This window comes from Oncorhynchus nerka, linkage group LG24 (assembly GCF_034236695.1).
Source record: "Oncorhynchus nerka isolate Pitt River linkage group LG24, Oner_Uvic_2.0, whole genome shotgun sequence".
Lineage (NCBI taxonomy): Eukaryota > Metazoa > Chordata > Actinopteri > Salmoniformes > Salmonidae > Oncorhynchus > Oncorhynchus nerka.
Window position 1 is genome coordinate 19775733 of NC_088419.1, and position 16960 is coordinate 19792692.

Consider the following 16960-nt stretch of genomic DNA (forward strand, 5'->3'; position numbering starts at 1 on the left):
CAGGGTCAGAACATGCTGCAGGCTGTTAGTGACACACTAAATACCAGCTTCAAAACAAACTACACTGTTGTACTCATAACAATGTTTCACTGCGTGGTGGTTTCTTCCTCTGCTTTTATTCCAGCGTCCATCCTTGTTGACTCTTCATGGGTGTCTGGCCCTGGCACCAACACCTGCTACAATGGAAAATTCCAGGAGGCTTGTTTGTCTTGACATGTGCAGGCCAGGGGAGAGAGCCCAGGGGGAGAGAGCCCAGGAGGAGTGAGCTCAGGGGGAGAGAGCCCAGGGGGAGAGAGCCCAGGAGGAGAGAGCCCAGGGGGAGTGAGCCCAGGGGGAGTGAGCCCAGGGGGAGAGAGCCCAGTGGGAGAGAGCCCAGGGGGAGAGAGCCCAGTGGGAGAGAGCCCTGGGGGAGAGAGCCAGTGGGAGAGAGCCCAGGGGAAGAGAGCCCAGGGGGAGAGAGCCCAGGGGGAGAGAGCCCAGTGGGAGAGAGCCCAGGGGAAGAGAGCCCAGTGGGAGAGAGCCCAGGGGAAGAGAGCCCAGGGGGAGAGAGCCCAGGGGGAGAGAGCCCAGGGGGAGTGAGCTCAGGGGAGTGAGCTCAGGGGGGGAGAACCCAAGGGGGAGAGAGCCCAGGGGGAGTGAGCTCAGGGGGGGAGAACCCAAGGGGGAGAGAGCCCAGGGGGAGTGAGCTCAGGGGGAGTGAGCTCAGGTGGGGAGAACCCAAGGGGGAGAGAGCCCAGGGGGAGAGAGCCCAGGGGGAGTGAGCTCAGGTGGGGAGAACCCAAGGGGGAGAGAGCCCAGGGGAGTGAGCTCAGGGGAGTGAGCTCAGGGGGTTAGAACCCAAGGGGAGAGAGCCCAGGGGAGTGAGCTCAGGGGGAGTGAGCTCAGGGGAGTGAGCTCAGGGGGAGAACCCAAGGGGAGAGAGCCCAGGGGAGTGAGCTCAGGGGGAGAACCCAAGGGGGAGAGAGCCCAGGGGGAGTGAGCTCAGGGGGAGTGAGCTCAGGTGGGGAGAACCCAAGGGGGAGAACCCAAGGGTGGAGAGTTTACTTTTCTTATTTGTTTTCTTTGTCTCTGAGTGGTACAGATAAGAGAAGGCATGGGCTGTATTGAACTCTGCTGTGGACTAAGCTGAAAGACTGCCTGTTGACTTGTCTTTTTTTTAAAGAGGGACGGATGGATGGATGGCAGAGTTGATAAGTGGAGGGAGGATGTGAATAGAAAAGAGAAGAGAGGAAATTGGGGTTGTGGGTGTGGCTGACAAGCAAAGGGCAGGTGTAACTTCCACCATCTGTGTGTGTGCACACGTACACCCTCACACAGAGGACAACACGTCCAACCACGTAACACTACTCCCAAGGTCTGGTTAACTGCATTAGACTCTGCTGAATGTCTGATTACATCAGGCAAATTGAATAACTCTGTGTTGCTTTAATGTGAGATATCAAGTCAGCTCACAGGATAAAATGAAGGTGTCTTTGAACCAGACCAGAGAGTAGAACTGCCTTGGGATACTGACTGGGAAGCCTCTGTTATGAACACTTACAGACAACACACACACACACAATGTTATGGCAACCAGACTTATAGTCAGTAGTGCCAAGTTACACTATATATATACATATGAAAGAACGTGGACACCCCTTCAAATGAGTGGATTTGGCTATTTCAGCCACACCCATTGCTGACAGGTGTAGAAAATCGAGCACACCACCATGCAATCTCCATAGACAAACATTGGCAGAAGAATGGCCTTACTGAAGAGCTCAGTGACATTCAACGTGGCACCGTCATAGGATGCCACCTTTCCAACAAGTCAATTCGTAACATTTCTGCCCTGCTGGAGCTGCCACGGTCAACTGTAAGTGCTGTTATTGTGAGGTGGAAACATCTAGGAGCAACAATGGCTCAGCCGCAAAGTTGTAGGCCACACAAGCTCACAGAACGGGACCGCCGAGTGCTGAAGCGAGTATTGCGTAAAAATCGTCTGTCCTTGGTTGCAACACTCACTGCTGAGTTCCAAACTGCCTCTGGAAGCAATGTCAGTATAAGAGTTGTTTGTCTGGAGCTTCATGAAATGGGTGTCCATGGCTGAGCAGCCGCACAAATGCGCAATGCCAAGTGTCGGCTGGAGTGGTGTTAAGCTCATTGCTATTGGACTCTGGAGCAGTGGAAATGAGTCCGACGGACTAATCTGGGTTTGGCGGATGCCAGGGGAACGCAATCCTGCCCGAATGCATAGTGCCAACTGTAAAGTTTGGTGGAGCAGGAAAAATGGTCTGGGGCTGTTTTTAATAGTTTGGTGTAGGCCCCTTAGTTCCGGTGAAGATAAATCTTAACACTACAGCATGCAATGACATTCTTGATGATTCTGCGCTTCCAACTTTGTGACAACAGTTTGGGTAATGCCCTTTCCTGTTTCAGCATGACAATGCCCCCGTGCACAAATCGAGGTCCATACAGAAATGGTTTGTTGAGATTGTTGTGGAAGAACCTGACTGACCAGCACAGAGCCCTGACCTCAACCCCATCGAACACCTTGAATTGTGTTGAATTGGAACACTGACTGCGAACCAGGCCTAATCGCCCAACATTAGTGCACAACCTTACTAATGCTCTTGTGGCTGAATGGCTCAAGTGGGAAAGTCTTCCCAGAAGAGTGGAGGCTGTTAGAGCAGCAAAGGGGGGACCAACTCCATATTAATGCCCATGAATGAGATGTTCGACATGCAGGTGTCCGCATACTTTTGGTCATGTAGTGTATATACAGTATACTTTCTGTCATATTATCACAGACTCCTGCTCTCTCCTTCGATGGAGTTCAGATTGGCTGTCATATTATCACAGATTCCCTGCTCTCTCCTTCAATGGAGTTCAGATTGGCTGTCATATTATCACAGACTCCCTGCTCTCCCCTTGATGGAGTTCAGAATGGCTGTCATATTAACACAAACTCCCTGATCTCTCCTTCTATGGAGTTCAGATTGGCTGTCATTGGCTGTCATATTAACACATACTCCCTGCTCTCTCCTTCCATGGAGTTCAGATTGGCTGTAAAATTAACACATACTCCCTGCTCTCTCCTTCGATGGAGTTCAGATTGGCTGTCATATTAACACATACTCCCTGCTCTCTCCTTCCATGGAGTTCAGATTGGCTGTCATATTAACACATACTCCCTGCTCAAACCTTCCACGGAGTTCAGATTGGCTGTCATATTAACACATACTCCCTGCTCTCTCCTTCCACGGAGTTCAGATTGGCTGTCATATTAACACATACTCCCTGCTCTCTCCTTCCACGGAGTTCAGAATGGCTGTCATATTAACACATACTCCCTGCTCTCTCCTTCCACGGAGTTCAGATTGGCTGTCATATTAACACATACTCCCTGCTCTCTCCTTCCATGGAGTTCAGATTGGCTGTCATATTAACACATACTCCCTGCTCTCTCCTTCCATGGAGTTCAGATTGGCTGTCATATTAACACATACTCCCTGCTCTCTCCTTCCATGGAGTTCAGATTGGCTGTCATATTAACACATACTCCCTGCTCTCTCCTTCCATGGAGTTCAGATTGGCTGTCATATTTGAATGGTACACTATTAAAGATTCGACCTATTTGCCAACGCTATGCATTTCCCTTTCCCACATTTTTCTTTCTCATTGTGGTGTAGAACTAGACTGCCACAGGCAGCTCCATTATAGTGCAGCAGCGGTCGGTACTGTTGGTGTGAAAGGCTTTATCTGAAGCTCTTATCTTTGGCCCGCTCCCCAGCTGCCTGTCTGCCGCACACCTGTCTGGGATACCCGCCGAGAGGAGGTGTGTGTGTGTCAGGTTTTAATGTCACATGAACAAGTACAGTAAAAGGCCTTTTTTGCAAGCTCCAAACCCAACAATACAGTGATCAATATCAAAGTAGTACTAAAAATAACAAGGTAGAACGGAAACAAATGAGAAATAAAAACAAGAAATAAGAAGAACAGGAGAAAGTAAGAAGACATATACAGGATCAGTTCCAATACCATATTTACAATGTGCAATGTGGATAAGGTGACTAGGCATCTGGGTATATGATCAACAGAGTAGCAGCAGCGTATGCGATGAGTGTATGTGAGTGTGTGTGTGTGTGCGCGTGTGCGCTTTTGTGTAGAGTCAGAATAAATGTGTCTGCACGTTGTGTGTGTTGGAGTGTCAGTGTGTATGAGTTTGGAGATAAAACATGAAATACAACGGTAAACTCAGACAGTCCGTGTAGCCATTATGTTAGCTACTGTATTTATCAGACTTATGGCTTGGGGATAGATGCTGTTCAGGAGCCTGTTAGTGTCAGATTGAGGAACCGGTACCGCCGACCGTGCGGAAGCGTGATGTGTGTGGTGGTGTGGGCTGAAAGGTGCATGAGGACTGTTAGCCAGGCCATCACCATGTGAGGAGAGGGGTCTGGGGTTCAGGGGTTCAGGGGAACTGAAGGAATGTGTTGAGGTTAGTGAGGACATATTTTGTGGTCACTGCAGAGCGTTTGTGAAGTGCAGTTGAGGACACTTCCTCTTCCGTATAAAATAAAAGTCCAATAGAGTCCAAGAATTTCCAACATGTTTTACCACGACTTTCCTCTCTCTAAACCTCAGAACTTTAGGTGCCTTTTTAAAAAACAGAAATCCACCACGTAACATCGGTACAATTTTTTTTGTAATTAGCAAAAGTCAATTGAAAATTCCTAGCGGCCCACCAACAAACTCACATACATCTACCCATTCCAGTTTAGAAACCTTTTCCATTTTCAGTGGTATATCCATACTAATTTCTTACTGTGTTCGTTTTCTGTTTTTATCATCAAGCTCAATCAAGTTTTTTGGGGGGGGGGTTCTGATTATTTACAAGCTTATAGGGCCATGCCTTAGGTTTCTGACCATGCCACTCTTAGTGACAGTGAACATAATATGTGCAATTGACAGCTTGCAGTCCTCTACCACCAGCAGCAGTTACTGTGTAAGGGTGTGGCTGGCTCGTCCGTCACATCTTTCTACTCCTCCAGAGATCTGGTTGCCATGGAGAACCAGGTGGAGCCCAGGTGGCTATGAGAGCTTACCCTTAGTAGTAAAAAAAAAAAAATCCCTTCATTACTTTATAGCATTATACTCAGCATTGTCACTAAGCCAGCTCCAGTGTAATTAAAAACTTAATATTATGTGGATTCTCATTATAGTTGCATGGACTGAAGGATTATTACAACAAACAAAATGTCTTAAACATGTATGTGACTTCAATTGAGCCCTAGAGTGACAGGAACCAGTATTCCCTCCAACTATACTCTGCCCTGTGCTGCACTATGAGATGGGATGCAGTCAGTGGAGGCTGCTGAGGGGAGGACGGCTAATAATAATAACTGGAATGGAGTGAATGGAATGGTGTCCAAAACATGTGTTTGATGCCATTCCATTCACTCCATTTCAGCCATTATTATGAGCCATCCTCGCCTCAGCAGCCTCCACTGGATGCAGTGAGAAATTAACACTCTCTGGTGCAGTAGTGCCATCTCTGCTTCTTGTTGGTCTGCTCTGTGCTGCTGAACTATGGGATGTTGCTAATGGAGGATGCCTCCGGTGTGAGGATGATAGCCTGAGTCAAAGAGTCAATGTGTTGAGGGGGAGCCTTTTAGGAAGACAGACAAAAGAAACTCAACCTGCTGAACACCTGCACTACCCTGTAGTCCCTCACTGACTGACCATGCAGGGCCAAGACCAGGCCATGTCCTTTTACTTTCTGACAATAGTGAAATGCACTATAATAACACCACCACTGTGGCTGCATGATCCTGAAGCTACAAGCTCAGAAAACAGAATTTTCTTGGATCCAAGTTAGTCAAACAATATAGATTTTTTTGCTTTTATTATTTAGACATATAGCTAATAGTTATAAAACAATCAGAGCAAAAAAACAGGATTGCATTTAAGAGCATTGAAGAGAATGTTTTATAAGCTCAGGGTCGATCGATTACTTATACATTCTCAGTATCTATGTAAACTTGAAATAAATAAGTCAAAAGGATAATTTGGCTATGGCATGAAAAAATACATGAATAAGTATCACATAAATCACACAAAACATAATTTACATAAGATCAATTCAATAAATAAATAAATAGAAAATAACCATGATGGTTTTATGTGTGGTACATTGGCAATACACGTGTAAAATAACAATAATGATACAATATCTGGCCAATGATAAATAAGACATTAAAAACAATCATTATTCGACATATAAATTAAGGCAGTTTTACAGCAGGAGTGTACATGAGCTCTAATCCAAGGCATTGATGGCTACACTAGGGCAAACCTTTCAAATTGTATTATGTTCAGAGACAAAGCTAAAATTGAATGTCCACAGATTCACAAGCTAATAAAGTGATAGATACATTTCCAGCCTGTGAATTAAAAGGCAATTGTATGACAACAGTACAGCTAGGATATGCCTTTCTTAGGTCTAGAAGCTAATGCAAAAGCACTTGTGCAGAGATCCTAGAAAAATAAAGTAAACAGTCTAATGCTTTACGTACTTTAGATAAACTAAGATGAGTCTGAAAAATATATAATTCAAGCTCCAAACGGGATTTTAAATCCCCATTAGTAAATGCAGTGGTCGAGGACCGAGACAAACTTCACGCATACTGTATGACGTCCACGCGTAAAGGCACAGGTATCTCTTCAGTTTAACAGGCTGGTCGCACAGGCATCTGAAGGAGTATAACCTGCCTGTTTTCTGAGGGATGACATTTGTTGATGTGCCGTGTAAGTCCCGGAGAACTGTAGAACATGGCAGGGCAGTATTTGCATGGGTAGACCTGCGAGGAGTGGAGGAGACGGATGTGCCTCTCCTGGTTGACTCTGTTGGGAAAGTCCTCTCCACAAACAGGGCACAGGTGGCACCCTGAGGAACTCAGATTCAATGGTGCGTGGCTTGGAGTTTTGCCACTCGGTTTTCCTTCGTTTTGGGATAAGGGATAGGCATCGTGGACCTCACTGCTGGTATTGTGGGAAGCTGTGGCATGTTGAGATATTATGTGCTTTCTTAGGTATGCCTGGCGTTTAAACTTTTTCCCACAGTGATGACAATCATAGAGACCCTCCTCTGATCCAACTGATCCCGACTCTGACAGCCCGGGGCTGGGTGTGTCTCTATCACTCCGGCCCTTTATTTCATCAGACACAGCCTTGTCGAGCGCGCACATCTTATCACTCTCTGATTTAATATGTTGTGCACCAGACATTGACGCGTTATTTTGAGGTTTTGGTTTGTGCCAGCGCCTGTGGGAGGCTAGGTTTGCCGGGCAGCTGAAAACCTTATCACATTCAGGGCATCTGTACTCAATCCTCACTATCCTGGAACACTTATGCTGGGCCAACGCGAAGGGGTCGCCATATGCTTCTCTGCACAGTTGACAGACGAACTCACCGAGAGGTTTGTCACCTGCTGCCGGCTGTGGTCTGGGTTTTTGGTCGACGGGAGCCTCTTTAATTTTGAGCCCAAGCACGGGTGATGTGGTCATCTCGTCTTCGAAATGTAGTTTCTTGATAGCTTTGTTTTTTTTTGATGGAGGCTTGTTTTTACGCTCGGTGTCGCTTGAAGGCCTTTTGGTGCCATTCCCGGTGACAGCGGGTAGATTTGGGTTCGTGGTTGTCCCGGTCCGATTGCAGTTACTAGTACCGATTTTTAGGTCCACAGGGGCAAAGAGGGGATCTAAAGTGGTAAGCGATGCAGGTGTGGGAAAGGATTCAGCAGACACCGGTGAGCCGAGATTGAAATGTCTCTCTAAATATCCCTGTTCATGGTCTTTACTGACGGGCCGGGTGGGGCTGTAGAGAACCTGGTACAATGCCTCCGGGTTCCCAAACTGAACAGGTTTAGCATCTTGTCCGGGGGCTGCTGCTGTTGCTGATGCCTCGCAGAACAGGGATGCTGCATCTGCGCGCTCAGGGGAGGATGCGAAAGCTTGTATTTGTTGTCCCTGCTCCACCTCATCAGAGCGGACCCTGTAAGACATAGGGTTTGGTTTCTTGTTCCTTTTCACTAAAAATCCTCTTGGCATTTTTGCGATGGACGGAACAGATTAAGGCACTGTTGACGCACAGATTATGTTGAAATAAAATCCAGGTTCAGGTTATTATTACAGACACATCGGACACTTTGATTGTTCACCGTTCCCCTGGCTGCTATTGATTCGTTCTCCTTCCGAGATGCTTTCATCACGACATAGCTGCACTCGTTTTAAGGGGAAATTATGATATTGTTCTCGCCCCTTGTTGCCTCATCCTCAACCAATCAGATGGAACTAAGATCCCTATGGATTTGCGGAGTTGGTTTAGGAGGGTGGAGAGAAGGGCTTGGTTTCGGGTGGAAATAAAGGAGGATTTGCAGCTTGCTAAGCAGATGTACCTGAGTTAAAAAATATATATATATTACTATGCACGCATTGCCCCCCCCATAACCTCGTTCCATCGAAGGCACACGCCGGGACCCTCCTCTTTTTACGGTCTGATGAGTTTGCATAGAAATGCACACGTGCCTCGGCTTTGTGTCCCTCCTTTATGCTGGAGGGGGGCACACAAAGATCTGCCAAAAAGGAGATGTCCATTACTACACAACAACCATTAGAATCTAAAATAAAAATTAGGGAGGGGTGCCTGATTTATCGGACAATGACAAAGATGGTTGGGGTTGGTGTTATTTATTAGTTGGCCTACCCAAAATAGTATCTTCTGTGCAGACACACACACACACATTGCTGAGTTGCATGTTTTAATCTGCTTCAATTGCGTAACTATTACGCGTTATTCAAGGCTAAAGAAAATCGACAAATTGTTCAACCAATACAAAGTTTAAACTATAGCCTATTCCTTTAAAAGACCACATTTAAAAACCCCAAACAAGCAAATATTTCTATTGGAGAGAAAGAAAAAAAAGCAACAAAGAAACATTTCAAGGCATCCATAGCGACATGTGTTGGATACGACAGTTGAACTCTGGACATATGAATCAGTCATTTTACGCATACATAATTAATGAAACAGGGTTCTCTGCTTTGCATTACAATGGCAGCGCTTTTGCAAGCTGTATCCCGCTTGTGATTGAAAAGGAAATTGCACGGTAAAATGTGCAACAAAGCAATCTGGCCAATAGATACTTTCGGCGCGTGCTGTGCGTGATCAGTGTGGTTTGAACAAAGCCGACCGTCTCCAAACGGGCCCTACCATGATTATCTCTCCGTTAAAAACAGCCAAACCCAATTCCTTTAGGGTCATATCCCATCTCTAAAATATAGCCTAAAGGCTATCCACCACCATGGCGAGGAACGAGAAGACTTGTCTAGTTTGGCTAATGCGTCAAGATTTCATTCCATAATAATTTGTGCGATAAACCACATGCCAGATGTCTGACCAAGTCTTTTTGTTTCTTTTGACAGAATTTCACCGAATATGAGATTTGAATGGCATAGGCCTCTCCGGTTATTAATAGGCATATACATGTATATAACTATAAAGTTGCTCAAACTAATCTGAAATAGGGCTACGTGAAATTATTGTAATTAAAGTAATTATCCAAGGAAATCTTAAAAAAGTGTTTGAAAAAATGGTATTCTAACATGACCTACAGTATAAGCCTATAATATAGGCCTATAGGTCATGTTAGAATACCATGTTTTCAAACACTTTTTAAATTGCCTTCCTCTGGGAAATTGTTTGCATTAAAATGGCTAATTATTCAATAGCCAGGGGATGACACAATTCATTGGGTGTCATTGAGCCATGTCATTTCATAGATTCATATATTGTACCAATTAACGTTTATCTTACCGAGCTATTTGATAATCGCTTGAACGATCCCATACCTTGAGGCGCGTGTGCGGCTATTTGTTCATTGGCGTGTGCTGCGCAAAGAGAGGCAGTGAAGATTTGAGCCTCATTACCATACAGCTGTAGAATATAGAACCCCTCCTCGCACTCACTAAATCCACTTTCATCTAGGCCTAGGTCGTATCAGTCATCCCAATAACATTTGCAGTTACAATTACAAGTGACCTTTTAATGCGAATTTGAGCAAAAACTGTTATGTGAGAAAGCAGAATTTGACAATTCGTTGTGACTTTATTATAACACTTAATGAGGATTGTTTTGTTTTCTCTGTTTTCTCAAATCAGTCAACTTTAACTTCTCATAAAATTAAGACAACTACAAGTTAGTGTTCTTGTTCATGCTAAAAGTGTGTACATAGCCTAATATCCTTGTCTATCTAAAATCACAAGTACATTTATTAAAAACATTGGCTACTGTATTTTCTGTTCAAATGAACTCAATTGAATGTCAATGTTTTTACTACAGTTGGATGATTCTACAACGTTTAAATTAAATAAAAACAATGGAATATTTCTTTGTGATGAATATGTCATTTAAAATGTGGGTTGAGGTAAAATAAGATGTCAGAGCAGTTACAGTAGTCCAGGCTGGGCATACATAGTCAGGTGGTACCTGTTGTACCTCAGGTAATTCAGAGTGCTGGTCTTCAGGGAAGCCAATCCCCCACTTGTTTCAAACACCTTCTTGAGAAACACGTTCGGTTCCTCAATAATGTCCAGCTTCTCATCTACCATTCTCTGAACGAGCTCTGAAATGGACACATCATTGTGGTTCTGGAGAAAGAGAGAAGGCCTTCGTTAAAAGCCCCCCCCTCAAAAAAGACCATAGCAATGACAAATAGTATAGGTAGACAAACATGTGAATGGAGAAAGATGAGACAAATCCAACCTGCACTTTAGTTGATTCCATTATCTGGTGCATTTCCTGCTCAAAGTCTGCAAAGCGATCATGATACATCGCCAGGCACCATTTCTCCCTGAAATAACTACCAACACCCCCCCCCCACACACACACACATACAGACACATACACGCACGCACACACATGCACACACATTTAGTGCATTCACCTAAGAACCCCAACAGAACAGCAACAACATGGACAATTCATTATTTTAACAGTTGATGATGTTTTCAGTCAGCTCCAATAATGACATTGAGAGTGGCCTCATTCAGAGCCATGACAAGGGCCAGTGATGAATCCAGATGTAGTAAGTGTTAGACAGCTTTATGAACACGGCAGGGTGGCTACGCTTCTCCACAGAGCAGAAGAAGCAGATTGGGGACCTGCATTAATAGATTAGACCCAGGGACAATGGCTCCTATATATGGCGTGTTGAAACATCAGAAACGAGGTCACTCAAACACCAATCTCCAACCGCTGGCCTACCTGCAAACACTGACAGGGAACAGTATCTTGAAGACATACTTCTTCTGAGAGAGCTGCCTACTCAAAATGCAGATTTACATTAAGACAGTGTGTTGATTTACTTTTTTCCTTGACCATACTTGTATTGTCTGTAAACATTTTAAATGTAACTATATATTACATGGCCAAGAGTGTGTGGACACCTGCTCGTCAAACATTGTTTCAAAATCATGGGCATTAATATGGAGTTGGTCCCCCCTTTGCTGCTATAACAGCCTCCACTCTTCTGGAAAGGCTTTCCACTAGATGTTGGAACGTTGCTGCAGGGACTTGCTTCCATTCAGCCACAAGAGTATTAGTTAGTTTGGGCACTAATGTTGGGCGATTAGGCCTGGCTCGCAGTCGGCGTTCCAATTCATCCCAAAGATGTTCGATGAGGTTGAGTTCAGGGCTCTGTGCAGGCCAGTCAAGTTCTTACGCACCGATCTCGACTAACCATTGATGTATGGACCTCGCTTGTGCACGGGGGCATTATCATGCTGAAACAGTCCAATGTTGGCAAGCTTTATACCACTCCAGCCAACGCTTGTCAATGTGCATGACAATCTTAGGCTTGTGTGCGGCTGCTTGGCCATGGAAACCCATTTCATTAAGCTCCCGACGAACAGTTATATTGCTGACATGGTTTCCAAAGAGTGTTGCAATCGAGGATAGATGATGTTTTACACGCAACGCGCTTCAGCACTAGTCAGTCCTGCTCTGTGAGCTTGTGTGGCCTACCACTTCACGGTTGAGCCATTGTTGCTCCTAGACATTTCCACTTCACAATAACAGCCCTTATAGTTGACCGGGGCAGCTCTAGCAGGTCAGAAATTTGACGAACTGACTTGTTGGAAAGGTGGCATCCTATCCCGGTGCCAAGTTGAAAGTCACTGAGCTCTTCAGTACGGGCCATTCTACTGCCAATGTTTGTCTATGGAGATTGCATGGCTGTGTGCTTGATTTTATACAAGGTGTGGCTGAAATAGCAGAATCCACTAATTTGAAGGTGTGTCCACATGCTTTTGGCCATCTAGTGTATCTTTCCAGAGACCTGAATCTCCCCACTCCCTCCTCTCTGTGGTGTACTGTAATGTAAACCACCCCAGCAGCTACCTACCTGTAGAGGTCGTGAACCAGCCCTTCATCATAACGGGAACACAGGCGGTTGAGCAGCAGCTCATGTTTCCCATAGAGACACAGGTAGTTGGAGACTGGTAAGGGCTTCAGTGACAGACAGGTGATTGTCTCCACCATGCCGTACTGGTTCAGGTGCAGGTGGAAATAGTTGCCAGTCTCAATGCGGCCAGTCAGGATCTCTCTTCCCTGGGGAGAATAGGACAAATCAGACAGGGATTTCAGTATTGTTGTTAACATCACAATTTGTATGAGAACTTGGAAAAATAATCTCAATCTTTTTCAGAACTTGCATTTCAAAATGAGCAGTCACAAAGAGAAATGCATACTTATGTGACAAAATAATCAAGCCATGCACTTTCTAGTGAGGATTTAAAATGGTACCTACCTCTACAAGGTTAACTGCAGATGGTCTTTGCTCTGGTTTGGTAGCATGGAGATAACTGTATCCTCCTGGCAGTCTACCACCTTGGTAAAAACCGTGTGTACAGATAGAACAGCTGAACTGGGTTTTATGGGTCTACTGATGCCAATAAACAATGAAAACCCAGGCATGACTCCCAAGTCACAGACATGTCTTGCTTACAGTGTCTGAAAATAATGTTTCCAACTGTGGGATGCTTTGAAATACCTAATTAGTGTAATATTGATAAAAACACATGGTAACTTGATGAGCAATAAATAGTTACAGTACTATATTTATGTTCAAATGAACAGAATTGTATATGTGTGGATAACTACCACAGTTTAACAGACAATGCTGTAGAATAATGCCGGGTGATAAGGTATTTCTACCACTAGGAAAAACGTTCAAGGCTTTTCAATTTGTTTGAAACGGACAAAAATAAGTGGTTGTTTTGTGAGCACAGCTCTTCACCTGACCTTGTTTACCTTGTGACTAAACAAATACAGAATCGGCCATTGTTATGGTTCATTGTTGTTTGATGATCAAACAGTAAAATGAGAAAGAAGCGAGTAGCTCAGAGATTCCATTACTAGGAAACAATGTAGCATTACATAAAAATGTGAGATGGAGTACATTGTCCTGAACAGACAGGATAACAGGACATACAAGGTGCGAACCTTTGGGTTTTGAATAAATCAACAATGATAGAAAAAAAATGGCAATTAGTTATAATTAGAATTATGACTCAATCAGTATTATAAACTGGGTGATTCGGGCTCCGAATGCCAAGGCTAAAGGCTGTATCCATGCACTCCGCGCGGCGTCGTCATTAAGAACAGCCCTTAGCCGTGGTATACTGGCCATATTCCACATCCCCTCAGGCCTTATTGCTTAACTATAACACATGGATTAAGTTCATTTCTCTGGCTTATTTCTGTGTTGGACGGCAGCAGACCTTGGATCTTGGCTTGTGTGTAGATGGGGATGAGGCGGTCCAGGTCGGCTGGAGAGTTGCCGGCCGGCTCCAGCGTGGGGTCGAAGAAGGGCAGCAGAGCAGCAGCCAGCTCCTGGCCTACCTCCCTAGAGTTGAAGCTGGAGTGGGACCACTGGTCTGCGAGATAGCGCCGGGCAAACTTGGTGAGGGGCCCGGCTGCGCGGATGGTGGAGTCGTTCGTATGGAATGTGGTGTCTATGACCAGTCGGCCGTCGTACACCAGACAGGCGTCGTTGATGGTCTTAAAGGCATCGTAGTCCACACCTTTGGAGGAGAGGTTGATAAAGACCTACAGAGAAATCAAGGATGGTTAGGCAGTTTTACTACATTAAATGATCCTGCTACCAACTATTTTACTCTGCTCATACGATTATGAAATCCACAATTAAAATGGACAATAAGAGACCAAAAATGATTGAAGCCCACAACACCTCTGATATACATTCCATTTTAGAGACCTGTTACAAATTCACTGAATCAAGTATGAAGCTACTGCACCCTAGTAAGAGCGCCTCTTTTCTCTCAGAGATGGTGATTTGGACTTACAGAGCACTCCAGCCGGAGAGGCTGACTGTCACTGGTGAAGGACAAGGAGGTGATTGGCTCAGGGTTCTGTCCGTCATTCATCTGGGCCAGCAAGCAGTTGTGGTGAACATGGACCCCACTCTTCTCCAAGGCCTTCTTCATGGCCTTCTCCACTGTGGGGTTGCTGAAGCACGATCTGGGGCTGCAGCTGGAGCCCTCCGTGGTAGGCAGATGGACCAGGTGGATGCGATAGCCTTGGACATCCAGGCATAACAGAGTCTCCACACAGGTGTACACGTCAATGGTGTTGCCATACACTATGGCATTACCTGTAGTGCCACAAAAACAAGACATTCCAACAAAAAACAGATTGAATGAATAGCGAGCTTGATGCAATTTACAATCACAAGAGGATTGGTTGAAATGTATTACAGCCAGCCTTCTCAAATTACTCAGATGCTATGTGGATGGAGAAGATCGGGTCACTTGGCAACAAGGGGGCATGGCAACCACACAAAGACTGCCTAATCTTCTCTTTGTCAGTGAAGAGCTGTGGAGGAGGGATGAGATGAGAGCAGCTATTTGAGTGACCTCTGAATTCTTACAGCTCAGCCTCTCCTGATGATGAAAACTCACTGATGTTAATAATGACGGTAATAGGAGGATCTAAATTAGTTTAGCCTCAGTGAATGTGTCCTTTGATGCACACGTTTCAGAAGTGGCCCCTTTCTCCTCGATCTAGCCATCCCTAACCTTGGGCTTATTATCCTAAATGGGAAGAACAACCATGGCTGCCGCATTCCAGTTGATTTGAGACAGTAATGTAGATATTGTCCCTGAATAAAATAATTTCTAAGGCCTGTATAAAAAAGTATTGTACTCTTTTTTTGGGGGGATAAAAGGAGAAGAATTGTATAATAGTATACATTCAAGTAAGCATCATTCTGGTCGAAAAACTAGAGATCATCCCAAATTTTGTAATCATCATTTATAAGGACTGCAAGCATGAAATTGGTGCATTTATGTAGAATGAAAGCTGTTCAATGAAGCACCCCACTTTTAGTCAGGGCTTTGCTTTTCTTTCTCTGTCCATGGTGCTGAAGTGGACGGCTACAGCAGTGCCACTACAGAGGACAATGCTGCCAGTACACTTTAAATGCTTTTTATATTTCTATGAAGTATATCATTATTATTCCTCCTTTCTATAATTATTTTGCTGAAATTAAAAGGAATAAGGAACAAGATGGCGCCGAAGAGGATGGCAGACGTTTTACGTACCCCCAGTCGATTGTGTTTTTTTGTTTTGTTTATTTGCGTTGTTTGTAACTTATTTGTATACTTATTTTGTACATAATGTTGCCACTACTGTCTCTTATGACCGAAAATAACTTCTAGACATGATTACTTACCACGGACGAGCAGAATCCTCTTTTCCTTTCACAACTCTGACAAGGCCAACGCGAACGATACACTGCTTCCTCGGAAACAAGCCCTGATTCCCGTGATCTGCGTGAAGAGGACGCGGAGAAAGGCGGAGAAAGAGGGTCTGCCTTCTGAGAATTCGTAGGCTATCGAATATATCCCTACTACCGTCCTTTCTGCTAGCAAACGTGCAATCTTTGGACAATGAAATCGACAAGTTACGCGGAGGATTAAGCTACCAACGGGACATTAAAAACTGTAACATCCTATGCTTCACGGAGTCGTGGCTGAATGATGACATCATCAACATACAGCTGGCTGGTTATACGATGTACCGGCAGGATAGAACAGTGGCATCTGGTAAGACAAGGGCGACGGTCTATTTATTTTTGTAAACAACAGCTGGTACACGATATCTAAGGAAGTCTCGAGCTATTGCTCGCCAGAGGTAGAATATCTCATGATAAGCTGTAGACCACGCTCCCTACCAAGAGTTTTTGACAATTCTTTGTAGCTGTTTACAAACCACCAGAGTCAGAGGCTAAGACAGCATTGAATGAGCTGCATTCCGCCATAAGCAAATAAGAAAATGCTTACCCAGAGACAGCACTCCTAGTAGCTGGGGACTTTAATGCAGGGAAACTTTAATTTGTTTTACCAAATTTCTATCAGCATGTTAAATGTGCAACCAGAGGGAAAACAACTCTGGACCACCTTTACTCTACACATAGAGACGCATACAAAGCTCTCCCTCGCCCTCCATTTGGAAAATCTGACCATGATTCTATCCTCCTGATTCTAGCATCAGTGACTAGATCAATAAAAAAGTGGTCAGAGGAAGCAAATGCTAAGCTACAGGACTGTTTTGCTAGCACAGACTGGAATATGTTCCAGGATTTCAACAATGGCATTGAGGAGTACACCACATTAGTCATTGGCTTCATCAATAAGTCAATTGATGACATCGTCCCCACAATGACTGTACGTACATACCCCAAACAAAAGCCATGGATTACAGGCCGCATCCGCACTGAGCTAAAGGCTAGAGCTGCCGCTTTCAAGGAGCGGGACTCTAACACGGAAGCTTATAAGAAATCCCGCTATGCCCTCTGACGAACCATCAAACAGGCAAAGCGTCAATACAGGACTAAGATCAA

The 16960-nt window shown here is 44.8% G+C and overlaps 2 protein-coding genes across 2 annotated transcripts in view; both read right to left on the reverse strand.

Annotated features, from left to right (window-relative positions):
* Window positions 1–5870: 5870 nt before the first annotated feature.
* Window positions 5871–8498, reverse strand: LOC115107277 (insulinoma-associated protein 1a-like). Its single transcript, XM_065009430.1, has one exon. The coding sequence runs from the start codon at window positions 8085–8087 to the stop codon at window positions 6711–6713; it is 1377 nt and encodes a 458-aa protein (XP_064865502.1). The 5' UTR covers window positions 8088–8498; the 3' UTR covers window positions 5871–6710.
* A 1625-nt stretch (window positions 8499–10123) lies between these two features.
* cfap61 (cilia and flagella associated protein 61) overlaps window positions 10124–16960 on the reverse strand; it is a 30361-nt gene continuing 23524 nt past the window's right edge. The window contains exons 21-26 of the mRNA XM_029631075.2: window positions 14403–14710; window positions 13818–14145; window positions 12845–12924; window positions 12440–12645; window positions 10801–10897; window positions 10124–10685 (exon numbers count right to left, since the gene is read on the reverse strand). Coding sequence (XP_029486935.2) covers window positions 10485–10685; window positions 10801–10897; window positions 12440–12645; window positions 12845–12924; window positions 13818–14145; window positions 14403–14710 — 1220 coding nt within the window. The 3' untranslated portion in view covers window positions 10124–10484. The remainder of the gene's footprint in view (window positions 10686–10800; window positions 10898–12439; window positions 12646–12844; window positions 12925–13817; window positions 14146–14402; window positions 14711–16960) is intronic.